The following is a 21,791-nucleotide window of genomic DNA, read 5'->3' as shown; positions in this document are numbered from 1 at the left end:
AGTGCCTGACTGCAGGCAGGACAGATGGCCCAGGAGGTCTCTGGGAGGCTCTGAAGTTACCTGCCCCCAGGYGAGATAAGATCTTTGCACAGTATGACTACAGCCTGAGCTCAGCAGGCTCACAGGGCAAGAAGGACATGTACAGATGGATCTCAGGAGCATTGCAGTGTCCAGGCCATGCCCAGAAACTACCAAACCAGGTAAATAAAGGTCTAGTCATTGTGGGCAGGCCACCCACCTCTGTCCATTCAGTGGGAAAGGCTGGGACTGCCCATGCCTGCAGGAAGGTTTGAGTGACAAAGGTTACCAGCAAACTCCTCCCTAGGGACTGAAGGTGTCCCACTGGTCCTGATACGACATAGTTTTTGCATCCATGAGACAAGCCCACAGAGTCTGTGCAGAGTATAGAGCGGCAAATCCCTCTTTCTCCCTTTCAGGAACCATTTCAAAAACCTCCTGCAATAAACATTTCATCCCCAAGGGGATGTTTTGAACTCAGCCGCAATGTGAATTTGTTGTAGCCAGCCCAGTTTATACAGAGCAAGCAGGTACAAACTTGCTCCCAGGATTAGAAAGTATAGGCTGTTTACTACATCTTCTGAAGATGTAAAGTATGAATCCTGCCCTAAMTCTCAGGGCTTAGAGATTTATCCATCCCCTGCATTAGGCAACAAATCAAAGGAACAGTGGAAAAACCGCAGCTCTCCCACCCAATTTCAACAAGAGAAATTTTCTACTCTGGGAACTTGGGAGCTTTGAAAGCTGCTTTTGATCAATTTCTGCTTGTGTCAGGCCCAGCTAACTACTCATGYAGAATATAAGAATGAAGTCTCCCTTCCACAGCCAACACAGCTCCCAGCAGGTTGCAATAACAAGAAAAATATGCTCTCTCTGTCCTGCTGTCAGCATGCAGATGAGCTCATGGACGCCCCACAAGCTTCACCGTGGTTGCAGACACCAGGAAGGGCAGGTTCACAAGTGGCCCCATTCCAAGAAAAGCCCTAAAGGATTAGAGCATCTGTCTCTGTATTTCCAATTAGGATTTGGGGGGCAGGTTTAGCTCAACCAGTTAGAGTGTGGTGCTGCTAATGCCAAGGTTGTGGGTTCAATCCCCGTATGGGCTATGCTGAGAGTTGGACTAGATGATCTCCAGAGGTCCCTTCCAACCTTACTATTCTATGATTCTAATACAGCTGCACAGAGAAACTTGCTCCAGACTATCTTGTGAGTTGAAGGGGGAGCTGTGGTCAGCGTCCTGATGCTTTAGGACAATTTGCCTTACTCAGCCAGACTGTGCCCAGTGACAGAGTATGGTAAATGGGCTGTCACAGCAAGCCCCTGCATCATAACCAATCCAGCGCGTCCTTAAATTTACATCAAAACCCCTGACTTTTCCCATGGAGATATGAAGAGGACAAGCCCAGATCAAAAGCCAAGGAAGGAAAGGTTGATGCTCATAGTGACTGGCCCATGCAGGCCCTGCTATGGGACTGTTATTTAAARTTCCTCCTTTCTAAAAGCATGGCATTGCCAGCCTTCATATCACTGGAAGCATTTCTTTTTCCAAAGCTTTTGACACTTTCCTGGCCACATTTGCAGAGATACATTGGGCTATGGTGTGCTTTTGCTCTAGGAGCTGCTGTAACTATTTTCTGTAATAGTGTTGCTGGCTCCACAGGAGTGAGGTCATTGGATGTAGTTGTCAATTCCCTCCAGGCTTCTGGTACTTACTTCCTCCAGGAACAAAGATCATATACCCTCTTTTTTACTCCTCTGCCACCATGAGAGTGAGGCAAGCAGCAARGGGTATGGAAAAGGTAGGCTAGTCCCTGGGAATTTGCTGGAACAGGATTAGAAAATCTGCCAGGATAGACTTTTGGAACATTCCAGCTTTAATCACACTGGAAGGGCTCTTGGCAAGGATAGGGATTCTCACTGATTTCTTCAGCTTAGAGAAGACAAAATAAAACTGCACAATGCTAAAGAAGGATGTTTCTCACTAGGCAGTGTCCCTGCTGGGGCTACCCAAAAGRCTGTAGGAGACGTATGGTTGAGGCCCTTTGGGGCTACTGTGATGTATAGGATAAGTTATCACAGGATCACACAGAATCGTTAAGGTTGGAAGGGACCTCTGGAGATCATCTAGTCCAACCTCCCTGCTCAAGCAGGGTCACCTAGAGCACGTTAGACAGAGTTGCATCCGGACGGACTTTGAATATCTTCAGAGAAGGAGACTCCACAACCTCTCTGGGCAACCTGTTCCAGTTGGGGCCAAAGTAGCTCAGCTGGGAGAGCATTAGACTGAAGACCTAAAGATCTAAAGTTCAAGCCTGGGCTTCAGCAAGGGGGGTCCTTGTTACTGTAACCCTGTCTAAGATGCTCTAGGTAACCCTGCTTGAGTAGGGGGGTTGGACTAGATGATCTCCAGAGGTCCCTTCCAACCTTGCCAATTCTGTGATTCCATGGTTCAGTGCTCCGTCACTCTCACAGTGAAGAAATTTCTCCTCACATTCAGGCAGAACTTCCTGTGGTTCAGTTTCTGCCCATTCCCTCTTGTGCTGTCACATGAGACAACTGAAAAGATTTTAGCCCCATCTCCTTGACACCCTTCCTTCAGGTCCTTATAGACATTGATAAGATCCCCCCTCAGTCTTCTCTTCTCCAGGCTAATGGGGGTTTAAGCAGGTGTCAGGGAGGACAAAGAGGCATAAATTAATATGCATCATATGCGGTTTGGGGACTAGGTTTAGCTTTGTTGATTAGAGCATGGTGCTAATAATGCCAAGGTCGTGGCTTCGATCCCCGTATGTGCCACTTGTTTGAGGTTTGGACTAGATGATCTCCAGAGGTCCCTTCCAACCTTACCAATTCTATGATTCTTGGAACTGATGTTACCACCTTCTATGATTCTGTGATCCACAGAAGCTCCACAGAGCACATGGAATTGTACTCTGTACTAGTTGTACTTGGTACCTAGTGAGTGACAGTTTGGCCCCTCATACACTGATGGCCTAACAGGACTGCCATGAAAATACATTGCACAGAGTGTAAAACACAGTTGTTTTACACTGATACAAGCTGCACAGGTCCAAGTCCAGATCAAATCCTTGCTCCCTATGCTCTGTGTGTTTCTCAGCCCAGAACATACACACAGAGAATTTAGGACCGATAAAAAAATCCTAAGGTCATATAATTTTCTCTGAAATTTCTTCTCCACCAAAAAAWATATATATATCTTGAAGGAGGTATCTAGAGAGACAATTTGCAGAGACCATGAGGCAGAAGAAATCAGAGAAATAGTGAGATGAAAGGTATTAAGAGAAACAGCAACAATCCTGTCTCTTAGCTTGAGTTAGAGCTGAGCCATCAAGCTTATACCTGATTTTCCTGACTCTGTAAGAAGCCAAGAGAGACAATCACTCTGAGAGGGTGAGTCACCCTTCAGCCTGTACATTCAGATATTGGAGGTGCACTGAACTCTTCAGCTGATGCCAGACTCCCCTTCTCAGCCAGCAAAGGTACAGAGACAGACTCCAAAGCCAGATACCAAACTGGAGCCAGATGGCAACTAGGAAGTATGCTTTTTACCTCTACCAAGGCAACATGCACCTGCAAGATGCAGGACTCATAACGGCTTGGTTAATGGAAGCAACAACTGGAAGAGGCAGAATGCTGCAAGAGAGAGGCCAAAAGGAAAGCTCTGTAGACAGACAGGAATAATTGGCTGCACATCTACAGGTAGGGACTCACTGACAGTCCTGCAGAAACGGCCTGGGGTTGGTGGGGATCTCAGGAGACCTGAAGACTAATTTGCTCTTGGAAAAGGCAGACACCTTCTGGGCATGCCTAAATGGGGGTACAATGGCAGGACATAAGTAGAAATCCTCCTGCTCCTCCTGATGCTAAGGAGCCCTTGGTTGGGCTGCACTCTCTCGTGATGGCCTTGCCCTGCAGACATGAAGCAGCTGGAGGGTATCCAGGGGACAATGGGCAGAAGGATCAGAAAATGACTGGTCAACATCTGTGAGGAGAACATAGTAAACACTACAGGGTTTATAGAAGAATGTACTTAGGATAATTCATCCAGAATAGAAAAAACTAGGGACACATCCTGAAAGCATCAAGCATGGAGATATGCAGGGTGCTAATTCCCACATCCCCCACATCATTGGGCAGGGGGGAGGGGGACCCTCTGCCTATGCCTTCTATCTGTATCTTCTGTGCAAGGCTGGTCTGTTGGCAGCACAGCTGACCACCCTGAGTTGCCCAGGGTAGATCAGCAGCTGCTTAAACCTCAGACACTCTGACCATCTATAATTCCTGCTCTAGTGACTACTGCTATAGCTTTAACTATCCTGTCACTCCACTATCATCCCACCTGCCTGCTTCTCCCTGCATCCTGGCATTCTCAAAATGCTTCCCTGTTCCCCTTCCTGGAGGGATAAGAGAGAAAGGAATGGCCCTGTCAGGCACTCCTCTGAGCTTCTTGCTGGCTGCTCTGCATGGACACAGGCCAAACGTAGGGACCACCGAGCCCCATGAGCTTCAGTGCTGCTTTGCCCAGAACCTATTCCTGCCTGGTGCACACTGCAAGGCTAGTGTGACCCCTCCAAGGTGACTGTCACTCAGAGAGGGATGTGAGGTCAGTGGCTAGTGGGAGAGGCGTGAATTGTGCCCTGTCAAGTCCATAATTAGAGTCCTCAGTTCTTCTCCCATGCAGTAAAACAGGAGTAACCAGGCTATGTACAACTGCCTTGCTTGCCCAGCTGACTGATGCTTGTGAAAGGGGATCAAAAAACCCAACTCTAGATGTCCTGGGCACTCTGTGCCCTGTGCAATCCAGTGGGATCAAAAAACTTGGCCAGGCTGATGGCAGGCACACAAGGACCAACACAATTTCTGAGGCTCCTGAATCCTACCCATGGGTTTGTCTCCACAGTCAAAGCGTACTGGGAGGATAAGACACGGGTTCCTGTAGCACAGTGATGAATAATTCACGTTAGTTAAAAATAAGATTCAGAGCAGAGTTGTAGACTCTGCTGCTTCAGAAAGGGGCTTTAGGAACTACATTTCAGTGGACACCCATGGGATCTTGGAGTCACTATAAAATCTGAACTCACTGCTAGGAGATGGTCAACAAAAGTATTAAAACAAAATCCATTGTCACGTTACTCTTGGTTCATGGTGCCTTGTATCTATTATGAGTCTCATCTCAAACCAGTATCACAGAATGAGAAACTCTCCAGATAGCCATCAGCGTGGAATGGTTTCCAAACTGACAGTTTTTGATGTAGAGAAGCCATGTTCAAAGAAGACATCAGATATCTCTGAAACCACTAGACATTGTTATTTTCCACAACTGCAGGGCTGCTAGAGAAGTGATTGAACATCAAAGCTGGATACATAATTACCTCCAACTCATCATCACAGCATGATACAGAGAGGGTAAAATTAGAAAATAGTCTCAAACAGGATTAGGTAAGTTCCTAGGGGACAGGGCCACCCTGGTACTATTCCCAAAATTCTACGTACAGCCTAAGGCTCAGGAAAGCCCTAGCTTGGCTCACCAGGAGCTCAGGTGTGAGCAGGAAAACACGTGCTACATGCACTGACCATTGCTGGATGTTCCAGAATGTTTTTTCTTATGGTCTGGTATTAAGAACAACCCCCTGTCAGGCTTCTGGTCACTACAGTCAAGAGTTACATGTCACATTAGCTCATTCTTGTATTTTTTTCATAAAAGGACATTTCAAAAACAACAACAACAAATATTGCATGATTTTATCAAAATCTCTAATGATAACACCAAGTTGATGGCAAGGTGGTCCCTAAGCATTAGCAGGAGTACATCTCCCTCACCGCAGCATGTGGTTCTTGGGGCTGCTCTGTGACTGGATTTCCTATCTACATCACACTTAGTCCTTCCACAGTACCAGAAATATCTTGGCACAGCTTCCTGAACTGTTTATATTTCATTACAGGCAGTATTTAAGCACCTGCTCCACAGGCAGATTCCTAAAGGATTTCCTCCCCTCCTCATGTCCCTCTCCTCTACTTAGAAGTCAACCCAGTATTTTGGACATCTTGCCTGTGACTGGAAGGAAAATCATTTGACTGGATGGAGCCTATTGTGAGCTTGGGATTCATGAACAACTCCTCTCTGCTGTAGTCTCCGGGGGCTCAGGCCACTGGGGTGTGCAGCATATACTTAATAAACCCAGACAACATGAATTTAATCCAGATGCACTTTGAAATATTGCCATGAAGACCAAGCTATGGAAAGGGCTAGGGAAGTTGTGATCCTTCCTGGGCTTGGGAACAGAGGGATGCCTGCATGCTGCCACAAAAGGATGATTGCAAAAAGGTTCAGAAGGCAGCAGGGCATACAGAGAGCTGGGACAGTGTAACAGGGTCCCTCTCTGGCTGAATGGTGGCATTGTCCATTTTGGGATGCCCACTCCATATAAGTTAGATACAACATTGTAGATCATGGAGGAGAGCACTTCACAGCAGGAGTCCTGAGTTCCAGACTAGCACATTCTGCATTAAGGGTTCATAAGATGACATACATGAACAGCACTGGGAACAGGGAATAACACTGAAAACCAGTCATGTCCAGACTCCTCATTCAAGAAAGAATCAGGCATATCCTCCCTGCATTCATAGCCCCTCAGGAAAGAAAGTTGCATGTACCAGGGTGTGTACATGTGGAATGGCATTGGGATCTGCATCAGAATTGTAAGATAAGCCACAGAGTGATTGATTTCGTGGTACAGACATGTTTGTGCACCTGGACCTCAGTCCACAAAATCATAGCAACCCCCAAATCCTAGATCAAAGTGATCTCAGCCTTTCTCCATCAGCTTTTGTCTCCATTCTTTCCTCTCTATCCTGACTCCAACTAAAACAAAATCCTTAGACTTAATCAACTTTCCTCAGTCAAAACTTGTTTTCTTGTGCCCATGGAGCAGTTTCAGCCTATTCCCACTCTGAATAGTGCAGAGTTGCTCAACTGTTGAGTGTAATTTTCTCTCTTCAACCGGTTGTGTCAGGAGACATCATAAGGAAAGTCCTACAAGAGCTAAATACGCCACAGAAATTCACAAACTGCTCCATTTCTACAAGGAAGCATGGCCAAGGGCAGCTAAGAAGAAGGGAACACCAGCCTCTGGCTGGGACAGTCAGCAGCTAACAGGAGAAGGAGGGCAAGTCATCATGGCTATGCTCAGTGCTATGCTCAGAATAGCACTCTCTGCCAGCCTTACCAAAGGAGTACAAGACCAGCACTGAGAGTACATGTTCCTAAGAGCTCTCAGTGACTTTTCTGGGGGCTAACGGACTGCAGTGCAGGCCAGTGTCCCTTCTGTGAAGGCACTGGTCTGGGAATAGGAAAAAAAGGGACTATGTAGCTGAAAGGTGTGGAAGTCTTGCTCTTCTGTGCTTGGGAATGTAGGCAACTCTTCTCAGCTGCTGTGAGCCAAGCAGGGAATCTGACTTCAGAGAGGCTTGTATTCCATGAAGTTAATGGGGATGGATCCTGTCAGCTCAAGGGAGACAGCACCTGCATTTGTCCAATTGCAACAGGCTGCTCCCAGGCAGGTGTCTAGGAGAGTTGTGCTGATGAGCAACAGGGCAGGGCAGTCTCCTGAGAAAGGAGATCTGTGTATAAGTAGCTACTTGAGCAGAAGGTAGTTGCTCTGCTGAGAGGGAAATTCTGGATTTGATAACTTTTTTTCAACGAGAGGGACAAAAGAAATGTTCTTGCTTGTCACAGATGGAGCTACAGTGATCTTTACTGATGACCCACATTCAAACGCACTGTCAAATAGAGCAGCAGGTCTTTTCGGTAAGCTGAGAACACTAATGAACATGATGATCAAGAACCATTCAGGTCAGCAAGTGCTCAAAATCAGGTCTGGATGTGAACGGTCACCTGGGGTTGGCATTGTTCAGGTGACCATTCCGAAACTGCAGACAGTGGCAGATATGGATGCACTGAACCAGTGGCCTGCAGCAAGCCAGTCCAATGGATCAGAAAAAAATCACAGCTCTCCTAAGGTGTGATATTTCTTTTTTGGAAAAAGAGGATTATTAGTTGGCAGAAACCACACCTGAATAACCAGAAAAATGCTGGGATCAGATCCCATCATACGAAAATCTTTGCACAAGGCAGTCTCGGCAGAGTTGTAGACCTCAGAGGTACAGGTCTGTGCATGACAAAATATTCTCATCTTAGGAGTTTGTGCCTTTTCTTCAGGCACTTTCCTCAGCCCACTTACTATGCTGGAATATGTCTTCCTTCTCATCCACAGGAACATGTATCCATGATATCCCAGTTCTAATAGCAGGAAGTAGGTTCAGGACAAAAGCTGTGTCCAGAGTCAGGAATCAGGCTCTGTCCAGTGATGCAGTGATACACAAAACCTGTAAACTCACATATGCAGTGCTCCAGGTGGCCAGGGAAAGATGTTAAAGGCTGCCCAAATTATAAATAGCCTTGGGATACTGTTCTGCCTTTTTCTGAATCACTACAGCTAGTCAGGCAGCTGCCCCTCGGATCAGAGGACTTTCACCTAATCTCTCTCCCTCTCCCAGTAAGTGCTGTAGTTACCCTAATGTCCATGACTCTTCTCTACGTCCTACACTCACTTTCATTTCCAAGGAATCCTAGTAAGCCCTTCTTGTCCAGTCCAACAGGTAGAGCCACTTGCTCTCTTTGAAGCCCCTGTTTTGTTTTGTTTTTTCCTCACATCCCACTTGGAACAGCTCCAGTTTCTGCTGCAATTCGTGCTGATACTGCAAATCCCCTTAGTAAAAGTTTAGTTATGGAGTGGCTCCTCAACAATTATGTCTGCCACAATCTCAAAAGTTGAATAAGAAAGCTACCCACAGGATAATTTCGATAGACTCTGCAGAGGTAATCACGCCTGAAGAAAGATCTCTTATACAAGTGAAAATATGGGATAACTGAGTTGAAAGCACTGGTATTACTCTGAACTAACAGAAAGCACAGCTTCTTCCTCAGTGCTGTTCAAGTCATCAAAATGTGCGTAATTCCAGAAACTCCACCTAGAAGAGCACTTAAATCTCTTCACCATCAATATGTGTACATTGTAGCAGTCCCTCTCCTGTCACATCCTCATAGCTGATCCCACAGCTCCCATTGCAGCACCTAATTCTTCCCAGGACCTTGCTGCAGGATGCTGGTGCTCCTAGATTCTGGCCTAGCCTGGATTGCAGCTCACTTGCTTGCATCCTGTGAGCTTGCCTAGGAGATGTGTGTGTGACAAGCAAACTGCTTTCCAGCTTCTCCAGTTTCCTCAAGAGAGTCCAAGATAACTCCAGAAACAAGCAACAACTTCCTCCAGTTTGTGTCAGACCTTTTTTTTTTTTTTTTTTTTTACAAAATTTTTCTTTCTAATTATAGGATGTTGCAGAACAACCAGCTGAGCTGCATCCCTGCAGAGGCACTGAGAGATCTGCCAAACCTCCAGTCTCTGTAAGTTATTAAAAATTGATGCTGTGAGCTGCAGAGTCCCTTGGGGCCCCTGGGTTCCCAGCATTTGAGTCATTAATTCCTTTGTCAAGAATATTCTGTCCCTTTTTCCTTTTCTTTTCCAATTAACATAAAGATTGCTGTCACTTAATGTAGAAAGGAGGGGAGGGTGGTTTTCACAAAAGGAACACTGTCTTGGTAAAGGATGTTGAAATCACAGCTCCCCATGTGTGCGTTGTGATGAAAAGGACATTAGAACCAATGCACATTTCAAGAAACACTGGAAAATATCCATCCAGAAGGGGCTCTGTACTCTCTGCTGTGGACCACAGTAGGGAAGGGATCAGCCAGGCAGCACAGAGGACACACAGGTCTGTCAGTGTGCAAGTTGCATTGTTTTGCCTGGATGAGCTTTAAAATACTTCCAGTGATGCAGCTGGGGGAGGGGGGGAAATGAAGCTGTGATRGTACTTTTCTTCTAGTATAACTATGTCTACAGCAGATTTGTGCTACTGTGGTCACTAAAATCACACGTCAGTGAAATAGCTGCAGTTTTCCTCTGTAAAGACCCACTTGCAGTCAGAGCTCTGTTCCTAGTAGTGCCACTGAATTTAGGGCAGATATGTCTGGTCATGACTTGGAGTAAGTAGTTCTTCTAAAGCTTTTAAGAGCATCCTGAATTGTTTTCTCACGTTGGATCACTGAAAAATTAACCTTAATCCTAATCCCTAACTCCAATTCTAGCTTTACTATGTCTCTTTACCATAGAAATGTTGGTTGGAAGTGGTCTCTGGAGGTATCTAGTCCAGACTAGTGGGCTTGGAGCAGGGCTATCACCAATATTAGATGGAGTTTTAGAGATTAGATTGCCTTCCAAGTGGTTTGGTACCCTCAGGGGAAGTATGACATAGAAGGTGTCACTGCTATGGGGCTGCTCCAGCAATGGCCCTTTCATTCCTCAGCCTCTCTCTCTTCTGCCCATGAAAAGCATCAGCCAACCAGTGCCATCAAAGCCCACAGTTGGAAAGACCTAAATTTTGTACAACTCTGAAGTTTCATCTTCATTTCAACAACCTGCAGGCAACTACTGTTGCTTGGGCCCCTATCCTGGGGAGCACACCACTGATAACAAACTGGGAGACTAAACCAATGGTCTCCCGCTCCTGTCTTTTTTTAACATCCTCCCCTCTCCCAGGATTCTGATTTATATCTGAATTCAGGGGGGAATAAAAAGAAAAAGAATACTTACCAGGCTTGAGAAGACTTGGGTTCAAGGTACTGGGTCCTGGGGGAGGGAGGAAAGCCCTTCTGACCCTACATCAGTCCTGAAGGACTGCTCCATCTAATTCTCCTGACTATACCATCTGGGCTCATAGCTTATCCACCAGCTACTAGGTACAACAAAAGAAAGTAAGTTCAGAGAGAAGGCTCTCACTGGGAAAGTAAGTGTTTCATCAGACAGAGCTTAAAATGTATCTTTTTCCACCTCTCATCTGATTTGCACATGAAAAGCCAGGAGATTTTTCCAGCTGCCTTGCAGTAACTAAGAGACCCTCTGCGGCTTCTGTGACTCTCTGCCTCATGCAGACACTGCCAGCCAGGAGAATGAATTGAACTGGCTGCAAGGCCTTTCCCTAGAGGAARCACATTCACCTCATGAAAGTAAATGAACTGAGAGTCACCTGAAAGACAGAAAGCCCAGTATGAGATTCAGCCACACTAAGTGAGCTTTGCTGTGAGCTCTGGGCTTACTATAGAGACATTACACCAAGTCCCAGCACTGTCTGAGCTAGACTGAAGTAGTCAGGCCCTTTCTGCAATAGGACAGTATCTGAAAGAGGCCTGGATGCATATTCTAGCAACGTCACAAATTGCCCAGAGCTTCTGGATCTATCTTTACACAAATGATTATTTAARTAAACACCCTTTTTAGAAGGCCCAGCTTCAAGAACTGACAAAGAGTATCAGAGAATAAGACATGAACAGCTGGAAGTTTGCACAGTTCCTTATGGCAGATCCTCTCTCAGCAACCTCTCAGTGCCCTGAGCCAGACAGGTATCCTGCTTACCCTCTCAGGAATATGGATCTGCTGTACCCAAGCTGGACCTTTCTCATCCCAATTCACCTGAACAGAGAACCTGGAAAGTGATTAGCTGAGTAACAGTCGGCAAATTGGTGGGACCTGGCAGACACAGTGAACTACAGGGTAAGATGCTGTGGAGCTGATCTTTCCCTATTAAGATAGTAACCTCACAAAGCCATTTCTATCTGTACACTCCGAAGTGCTTTACAGAGGAGTTTGCTCATTGTCAGTGCTTGCTGTCCACAGATATGAAACATACAAGCATATGTAGGCAAAGTGAGCTCCCAAGGCCAGTGGCAAAGTCAGAAACAGGATCAAGGCATCCAGGTTCCATGTGCCAGTCCAAAATGCTTCCTTGTCTCACTAGAGTCTTTGTAATGCCATGATCACGGATGCTCAGGCCAGAGACTGGCACTGTGGTTAACCTCTGCATGGCATGCCATGGCTATCCAAGGGGTTCATCTGGACACCTTCTCTACCTTTCCTCTTGAGCCTCAGCTCTGATTCTTCAGTTAGTTTAGAGGTTTTCACATGTAGGTGCATAGAGGATAAAGCACATTTGGGGCTTTGGCTGAACTGCTACAGACACACAGAGTTGCATTCTGCATCATGGACCACCTTCAGTGACTAGATCAGCCTTCTCAAGATTAAGTCTGCTAAATGTGGCTAGGTCACAGTGTAGTCTGTATAACCATTAATCACCGGGAGAGAAAGCATTTGGGACAGGTCATGTTAAATGCAGCACGAAGAGAGTGGCTTCTATTCTGAAAGGCAAACAGCAGTATCTTTTGCGGGCCTGCCTCACTTATCCTGTTCTTGCTGTGCTCACAACATTTCAGGATAAACCTATTAAAGCAATTCTGGAATAAAATGAAGAAATGGGTCATGCCCCCTGTAGTCACTTTCTCAGGCTGTACCTATGAGGCTGAATCAAACACTTCAAAAGTGGAGGGGAAAGCCACTGCAAATGAAAGTTTCAAAGATATCCCAAGCAAAGGAGCCCTCTTCCTTCTCAGACTACCTGATTAAAGAATAAGTTTCAAAAGCATAGTGGGCTGCTTGGAAAGACCCTGCTACCTGATAGACCACTAACAGGTTGTTGTAAAATCTACCCTCAACATAAAGAATACAGGAGATGCAGGCAGACAACTATGCTCTGAGAGGATGGGCATGAGCCAGCTCTGCCCCGTTTTAGCACTGCACCAAGCCTGAGGTATGTTTCTAGCTTGGACTCCCCACACTGCTTCAGCTCCATGTCTCATGGCTGCATCCTGCCTACATAGCAGGCATTCTGGGTACTGATTTTCTAAGAAAATGCCTGGAGTTATGGTCTGTAAAGCAGTGACTAGGGAGGMAACTGCCTGAGCTTCTTCTGCATCTTCTCTCAGTTTGGAAGCTAGAGTAGGTTGTCTAGTGATGATCCTAAAGCCAGTTGCTGAATTTGCAGAAGGGGAGTGAAGACTGGAAGCAGAGGATCTCTGACAAACTCTAGTTTCATTTAACACTGGGACAAACCCATCCAGCAATGAAGTACCAAGCAAGTGCTTCAGAAGGAGCTAAATCAGAGCATTTTCTTAACATTTGTTCATGGATTTGCAAAGGTATGGAACATCAAAGTGATATTGCAAGTGTAAGAGCTGTTAGATTGTTTGGAAGTCATATGCACCTAGTGCACTAGGCCTCCTGACTCCAGAATTTGGTCAGAGAAGTAACTGTGTTCCCAGCTCTCCTGCCTCTAAGAGGCAGGAGCTCAAGGAAGAAGCACATCCTGTGTTGCTCCATTCACTAAATGTTTTGGGTTACACTCAGCGTTCTAGCCAAAAGCTAGTTCAGAGCCCAGGTACAAGCCAGCAGAACTGTGCCACCAGTGTGGGTGATTCAGTACAGTACACATTGTGGGACATGCACCCCAGCTGAAGAGCTTATCTGAAAGGCTTTTAGCACAATATTGGAAAGTCCTATTTGAAAGCTTGGAGGTCATGAGTAGAAAAAGATGATGATTTGCACTTTCTCACTCTTTACACAGAAACTGTACAACAGAGAACTCTTGGTCACAGTGAAGGCCCAACAACCATGTCTGGTAATGATCCCAGCATGGCTATAAGGCATAGGCCTGCTCTGGATGGATCTGAATGTTTTTGAAGGCACATAACATGCACTGTGAGGGGCCTGCACTACTCTTACACTGGTGAATGCATGTCCTGTTAGGTCTTCACACTGTACTGATTTCCAGTTAGAGAAGCCAAAACTTGTGGAATCTTGCAATTCTCCTTCTAGCTCAATTTTAAAGTAGAAATGCTCTTCGGTAGTCATTTTTTCTTTTTCACTCCATTCCAGTAGGGAAATATTCCATTAAGATAAATAAGACCTGATTTGAAATGGGTAAGTGGCTTAGTAAGGACTGTTAATGTGTCTTAAGGCAGATGTAGAACAAAGTTGCTCTGCTTGGATTTTACCTATGTTGCCATGACTTCTCTGAATGCGTTAACTAACCACAGGCCAAGATCTTCTAATACAATTCTGTATTAGAGATTTTTTTTTCTTCTTTTTCAAGTATCTGAGTCATTTTCCATAAGTTTATGAGACTTGTGTATTCATTGCCAAAAATTTAACCAGCCTGGAACACCCATAGGTCACCACTGTGCAGTTTCCGAGCATTACTGGTTAGGCTATCTGAGACCTAGTGTATTCCTGTTGCCCAGAGACTAGGTTTTTTTTCCATTCAGAATAGGAAATGGCTTTATGGCACATCATGACAGTTCATGAGTTACTAGACTTGCATGGCATTTCATGGAATATTAACTATTTGCCTTGTAAGTTGGCAACACATAGTAAGCTGAAGAGGGGGGTAAAAATCGGTGTCAACAAGAGTAGGGAGGAACAAACAGCTCTACTAGGCAGAAAAAGATTGTGTGCAGGTTATTTTCTTGCTCTTTAAGATATTTGCATTTGATGTCYATGTTTGTCATTCTAGGATTCAGGTAGGATTTGAAGAGAAAGTATGTATCTCTTACGGACAACCTGACATAGTAGAAGAAAAACAGGCAGGTTTCTGGATACACAAGCCTTTTCTCAGGTCTAAAACAGAAGCAGCCAAACTAAGTAGAAGTTCAGAGTAACCGTCATCAGCTTACCTGTATCAGTGCAACTGATGGACAATTCCAGAGACTAAGTGGCTGAACAAGGGGGACAGAGGGGAATGCTTTAAACCCCTGTGGGACTGAGGGAGTTTGGCATTTACTACCTGTGCAGCACTGAGTTAGAGCTGAAACATAGCAAAAGCCCAATGTGTCAGTGGAGTCTTTACAACAAGAAAGTAAAAAAATAATGATTAAGATAAACTGTTGTCTCCAAAGACAGCTGCTTTCTTGCATGTTGAGTGTTCAGATGGGATGTCCACTGAGATAGGATATACTCACCCAAACCTCAGTAGCACTAGGAATTGAACTGTTGTGTCCCTTTTCTGCATTGCTACGATCCCAGATAGGAGACCAGGCGTGAGGCGTGTTCATACCTGTAGAGAAATCCCTTCGCTTGCTTGGCGAGACTGCAAGGTGACAGGCCAACCTGTCACTCCTCGAGTTCTGTGAGATCCATGCTGCGAGGCTATGGTACCAACTGCAAAGTTGGTAGCTAGTTTCAGAGACTCTAAAAGTAGGGGACTGACTCATACATATACACTCAAGGAGAGGAAAATCCAGCCAGAAAGAAACCCCAATAAAAGTTAACATTAGTGAACAGAAGAAAAGTTATTCCTCCTTTATTTTATGGGGAGTATCGAACAGGGAAGTAGGAGTTTAGGAGAAGTTGTAAGAAAAGTAGGAGCCCAGGATGATCAGAAAGCCTGTGGCAGTCAGGATATGAACATGACTTTCCAAAGTGTCTTGGCCCCAGGACAGCTTCCTCCACATTGGAACCCTCTTGGATTGTACTTGTGCCCTATGTTCCTTCCTACACAGCCATTTATGGTGGCAGCCTGAACAAACGACTATGCCTCTGGGAAGAGAAAGAAGAAGCTCAAGTTAACACATCCTGGGTCTGGTCTCTAGAAGACTATAAACAAGGAAGGAGGAACACTGGCCAGATACCACAAAGAGACCATGCTCACACTGCACTCCCTCAGTGAGTATCAGGAGCAAGTGGACTGGAAGTTTACTTCTAGGCAGAAGGCTAGAAAAGGTTGCAGTGGAGTATATGCCACAGTGTCTACCCTATAGTCCTCTTGAGCCTAGCCAGAAAGTAGCTTTAGTGTTGAACTGGATCTCAAATCGTGACAGAGTGGCTATTCCCTGATAGAATGAATGAGATCACGTTGTATCTTCTGATGCAAAGTCAGCTTGGGTCTCCAATGACTGTGTGTCTTGTGACTGAACACTGCCCTCTCCCCTTCTCTCCTGGTCCAGCAAAAATGAGGTTCTGTCCTTATGCAAGGAACCTTCTCAAAGCTGCCCATCCATGTTCACAGAACGGATGGTAGGGAAAAAAAATGACTTTAGATTTCAGGCAAGTTGATGTCAGATGGGAAGGTCAGGAGGTTCCTCTGTGAATGCTCTGCCGGGAGACATTCACATTGCCCTCCTTCTCCCCCCTATACCTTTACTAATCCAGGTACTCTCTGGTTTTGGCAAATAATGCTTCAGAGCAGCAGGGCTTCCTCCTGCAAACTCTAGCACAAATGCTGAGAAGACTGGCAAACTGGGTAGAAGTGTTCCAGCCGTTCAAGATAAATCTATGCCAACAGCATTTGTAGGTCTATAAGACTCATTCTCCATCACTTCATGTGCTGACCTGAAGCTCAGCGGCCGCTGTGTTTTACACACAGTGTATTATCAGGTATCACTCACCAGGGACTGTGAGTGGTCTGGGCCACCCCTCCTCCCATCATGAGACACCCAGTACAGGGGCTGAACAATTCCTAACTGAAGGCATTTATGGTCCAGTCTACCCCATGGATACAAGCCAGTCTGAGTAGGCGAATGTCAAAACTTCATGTCAGAGAAAGTAGAAATAGCATCACCTCCTGCCCAGCACACCTCCTGCCCTGTCCAGCATCAGTAACCATCTGTTTCTGTGGTAAAGCAACACTTGCCCAAAGATATTCTGATCTACTTTCTCTTAGTGAAGCCTTATTTCTCTCTTTCTCCTACAGGTTGTCTGCCTTTATCTCCCACTGTCATCTCTTCTTGTTGATTTCTTCCTCTACAGCCGTGAGATCCCAGTCTTCTCCACAGTTCTCTCTCCCCAGGAGTAGTCTCCCACCATATCAGATAAACCAGTCTCCTCATCCATATCAGATATACCTTCACAAACACCCTCCATCTTAGCTCCTCTGAAGCTGCAGCCATGCCTGTGGGACTAGAGTCAGGCCTGCCCTGCTCTATATCAGCCACAGAATACAGATGTGTCACTCCATGGAGTCCAAGGTATCAGGTAGGAGACTTCAGCAGAGATTACTAGATGATTACAAAGAGGTATTTGGATTTAAAAATAAGAGAACACAAAGCCCTAGAAACTGAGCCTCCTACCATGTGTTAGGGAGATGTTTCCCAGACAGACTTGCATTTCTGGGAAGCATGCTGGGAAGCACAATGAGGAAGATTAGAGAGAACATGTACATCTGATGGCAATGCTATGAACCCTGGAAGGGGTGCCAAGGCCTTACGTAATGCTCTGATCCAATTGTGATCCCGTGGTAGAGTATCTGGTTACCAGTAGTTTATAGGTGCAGTAACAGCATACCATGTGTACTCTGGAAGAGTCGTGTGTCAGTCCAATTAACGACTTTGTGGTTTGTGAGCACTTACCTAAAGCAGATGGGCACTGTGTCTGTTCCTTTGCCAGGCAAAAGGAGTCCAAGGTATTTCAAAGTGAGTAGGTGCTATAAATTATAATTACCAGGTTTGCAGAGGTAGAGAAAGCAAAGAGAAAAGAACCCTGATGGATTAAAAGATCAAGATAAATTTGGTTTTTCTTTCTCAAATACTCATGGAAAGTGATGAGAACAACTGGCTCCTTCTGGAGTTTCTCACAGATCAGCACTTCAGGAAGGTGCTTAGCACGTGGCTAGCTCAGCTGGAGTAGATGTTGCCTACAGCACATAGGCAAGGAAGGAGGACTAGGCTAGCCAGAAGGGTGTTAGAGATTTTCCAGTGTGGGTTGCTCTATGGTAGTTTCTCTCATCTGATTTTGAGTTCATGGGTTCTCAGGAGAAGATTTTTAAGCAGCCCAGTGCAGTTTCAAAAGCTACTGGCAGGCAATACCAGATGCGTTTTCAGCACGGTGATCTGATTTCTGGCCTATAGTCATGAATCCCAGAACTGTATGCATTTCTCCAGGTTTCAGACATTCTGAAGTGCTGGGATCACAGGAGACTTTGGGCATCACTAGTACAGTAGCAGGTTGACTGAAGCAGGGAGACAAAGCAGCATAAGCACAAGCACAACTCCCAGGAGTCACATTTGTCCCTGCTGCACAGAGCAATCCACTCATTATCTCTTCCCCTATGGTAGCTCATCTATCCTCTCAGAGAAGCTTGTTGCTTCCCCCAGCCTTATGGACACCCCAAGCAGCTAGGGGCCAGAGTATGGACAAGCTGGCACAGAGATGCTAATCTACATAAAGTCATCTAACCCCTCCATGAAACACCAACACTGTGGGAGTCTTCATCTGCTTGTGTTGCTTCATAGGTCATCACTATGCAATGTATCTAAGCAATACCCTTTTGTCAAGAGATAGAAATACATGCTTTGGGGGCAAAATTCACCTCCAGATTCAAACACCTACCTTTGGAGATGAATCACTCACAGTAATGCCTGTTCCCCTCTGTTCACAGCAAGAAAAGTGCACACAGCTCAAAAGAGACATGGAGTAGCTGAGACAGCTCCTAGCTATAGTATCCACTCATGTGTCAAGGTTAAGCCTCATTAAGTCCTCACCACCTGAAGCATGGCACATGGATCAGAGAGTTTACTGTGGCTGTAGCCCTTATCTGCATTCTCAGAGACTCTCCAGAAACATCTGAACACCTGATAACCTTGTTCCAGAGGAGAGACGACATGTGAATCATAGTCCATCAATGCTAAACTTTGTGATAAGATGAAACTGGAAACCTGGCATCTTGGCTAAAGTTCCTCARGCCCCATTCAGACCAGGAAAGCCATTTTCAGATATTGCTGCCCAGTCCAAGTGGTCAGCAACAGCCATAGCTTTGGACCAGCCTTGACTGTAAGATTTCCCCCCAGTTGTCACTGCTCCTGGCAGTCTCAAGCATACAGAGCCCATGCCCTGCCTCACCCTTGCATTTGCAAGTACAGAGACYAGTTGTGGCACAGCTTAGCTCTGGCCCAACATGAGGCTTGGAAATTTGTTCTCAAGCACTTTTAGACAGACTCCACCATTTCATTCACCTCATCTTCTGCTCTCCAAGTCTTTATTATTTCTCAGTCATCCCTCATCCTGGCCCTGCCATGTTCCCTCTCCCCAACAGCAGCAGTAGCACTTCCTTTCATGAAGAGTGAATCCTAAAGATGTCCTAATAGTGTATGCTTCCTCAGGTATGGTCATGACATGCCTCAGACCACATTCCCCTGTAGCTGTTGGAGTCACTGCATCAGCTGTGTCAGAGGCTAGCATTGGTGATACTGTCATGGGTATTTACTACAGGTCACCTGATTAGGAAAAGGAAGTCAATGAGGTCTTGCACAGGCAGCTGGAAATAGCCTAACAATCRCAGGCCCTGGTTCTCATAGGGGACTTCAATCAGCCTGATATCTGCTGGAAAGACAACACAGTTAGGCACAAAYAGCCCAGGGGGTTCTTGTAGAGCATTGACGATAACTTCTTGACACAGGTGGTGGAGGAGCCAACAAGTGGAGGTGTGCTACTGGACTTTGTACTAACAAATAAAGAAGGGCTGATTGGAGATGTGAGAGTTGGTGGCAGCCTTGGCTGCAGTGATCATGAGATGGTAAAGATGGTGAAGTTCAGGATCCTGTGTGGAGGAAGCAGGGCAATAAGTAGCATCACAACCCTGAACTTCAGGAGAGCAAATGTTGGCCTCTTCAGGGCCTACTTGGAGGAATCCCATGGTTTAGGGCCCTAGAAGAAATGGGGGTCCAGGAGAGATGGTTAATATTCAAGCATCACTTCCTCCAAGCTCAAGATCAGTGCATCCCTATGAGTAAGAAGTCAAGCAAAGAGGGCAGATCTGCAGGGATGAGCAAAAAGCTCCTGGCCAAACTCAGACAGAAGAGGAAAGTACACAGAATGTGTAAGAATGTGGAATCCCCCTTGCTTGAGGGGAATATAGGAACTTTGTCAGAGTATCCAGGGATGCGATGAGGAAGGCTAAGGCCCATTTGGAATTAAATCTGGTAAGGGATGTCAAGGACAATAAGAAGTACTTCTTCAAACATATTAGTAGCAAAAGCGGGCTCACTGCTGAATGGAGTGGGAGTCMTGGTGACGAAGGGTACAGAGAAGGCAGAATTACTGAATTCCTACTTTGCTTCAGTCTTCACTGCTAAGGGCAACCGTCAAGAATCCCTGAGCCTGGAGACAAGGGAGAAAGTCTGGAGAAAGGAAGACTTTCCTTTGGCTGAGGAGGATAAGGTGAGAGATCATTTAGGCTTAGGCAAACTTGACACCCACCAATCCATGGACCCCGATGGACCACAAGTGCTGAGAGAGCTGGCAGATGATATTGCTAGGCCACTCTCCATCATCTTTGAAAGGCCATGGAGAACAGGAGAGGTGCCTGAGGACTGGAAGAAAGCCAATATCACTCCAGTCTCCAGAAACTGGAGAAACTGCAGGCCAGTCAGATTCACCTCCACCCCTGGAAAGGTGATGGAACAGTTCGTCAGATTCACCTCCACCCCTGGAAAGGTGATGGAACAGTTCGTCTGGGGTGATGTCTCTAAGCATGTGGAGGAAAAGAAGGTGATTAGGAATAGTCAGCATGGATTCACCAAGGGAAAATTATGCTTAACCAATCTGATAGCCTTCTACAATGGAATGCCTGGCTGGGTAGATGAGGGGAGAGCAGTGGACATTATATGCCTCAACTTCAGCAAGGCTTTTGACACTGTCTCCCACGACATCCTCAGAGGTAATCTCAGGAGGTGTGGTTTAGATGAGTGGACAATAAGATGGATTGAGAATTGGCTGAAAGGGAGAGCTCAGAAGGATGTGATCAGCACCACAGGGTCTAGTTGGAGTCCTGTGGCTAGTGGTGTCCCTCAGGGGCCAATACTGGGTCCAGTCTTGTTCAACCTTTTCATCAATGACCTTGAAGATGGGACAGAAAGCACCTTCGGCAGGTTTGCTAATGATACTAAACTGGGAGGAGTGGCTAATACATCAGAAGGCTGTGCTGCCATTCAGAGGGACCTCAGGCTGGAGAGCAGGGCAAAGAGGAACCTCATAAAGATCAACAAAGGCAAGTGCAATGTCCAGCACTTATGGAGGAGTAACCACATGCACTAGTACAGGTTGAGAGCTGACTTATTGAAAAGCAGTTCTGCAGAGAAGGACCTGGGAGTGCTTGTGGAAAACAAGTTAACCATGAGCCAGCAATGTGCCCTTGTAGGCAAGAAGGCCAATGGGGCCCTCTCAGGTCGAGGGAGGTGATCCTTCCCCTCTACTTAGCACTGGGGAGGCTTCATCTGAAGTACTGTGACCAGTTCTGGGCTCCCCAGTACAAGAGGGACATGTAACTACTGGAGAGAGTCCAATGTAGGGCTACGAAGATGATTAGGGGACTGGAGAATCTCCCTTCTGAGGAAAAGCTGAAAGAGCTTGCAGAAGAGAAAACCAAGGGAGGGGATCTTATCAATGTATACAAATTTCTTAAGGGAGGCCAGACTCTTCTTCAGTGGTGCCAAGCAACAGGACAAGAAACAGGGGACACAAACCCCTGTTTGTGTACAGGAAGTTCTGTGTGAACATAAGGAAAAACTTCTTTACTGTTAGGATGTTTGAATACTGGGACAGGTTCCTCAGAGAGGCTGTGGAATTCCTATCCTTGGAGGTATTCAAAAGCCATCTGGATAGGGTTCTGGGGAACGCACTCTAGGTGACGCTGCTTGAGCGGGGAGGCTGGACTAGATGATCTCCAGAGATCTTCTCCAACCTCAGGTATTCTGTGATTCTGTGATTCTATGAAGTCAGCCTTGGCCTCCCAGAGGAAGACTCCAGTGCTGTCTCTGTTGG

At 46.0% G+C, this 21,791-nt stretch overlaps 1 protein-coding gene across 1 annotated transcript in view; it reads left to right on the top strand.

Annotated features, from left to right (window-relative positions):
• Positions 1 to 21,791, top strand: part of LGR6 (leucine rich repeat containing G protein-coupled receptor 6) — a 162,776-nt gene that overhangs the window by 72,047 nt on the left and 68,938 nt on the right. Inside the window, exon 4 of the mRNA XM_085307702.1 lies at positions 9,428 to 9,499. Coding sequence (XP_085163828.1) covers positions 9,428 to 9,499 — 72 coding nt within the window. The remainder of the gene's footprint in view (positions 1 to 9,427; positions 9,500 to 21,791) is intronic.

This window comes from Rhea americana, unplaced genomic scaffold (assembly GCF_003343005.1).
Source record: "Rhea americana isolate MKP2758 unplaced genomic scaffold, rheAme1 scaffold_261, whole genome shotgun sequence".
NCBI classification, from domain to species: domain Eukaryota; kingdom Metazoa; phylum Chordata; class Aves; order Rheiformes; family Rheidae; genus Rhea; species Rhea americana.
Note: the sequence above shows the minus strand (reverse complement) of the source record. Positions and strands in the feature narration are given on the sequence as shown.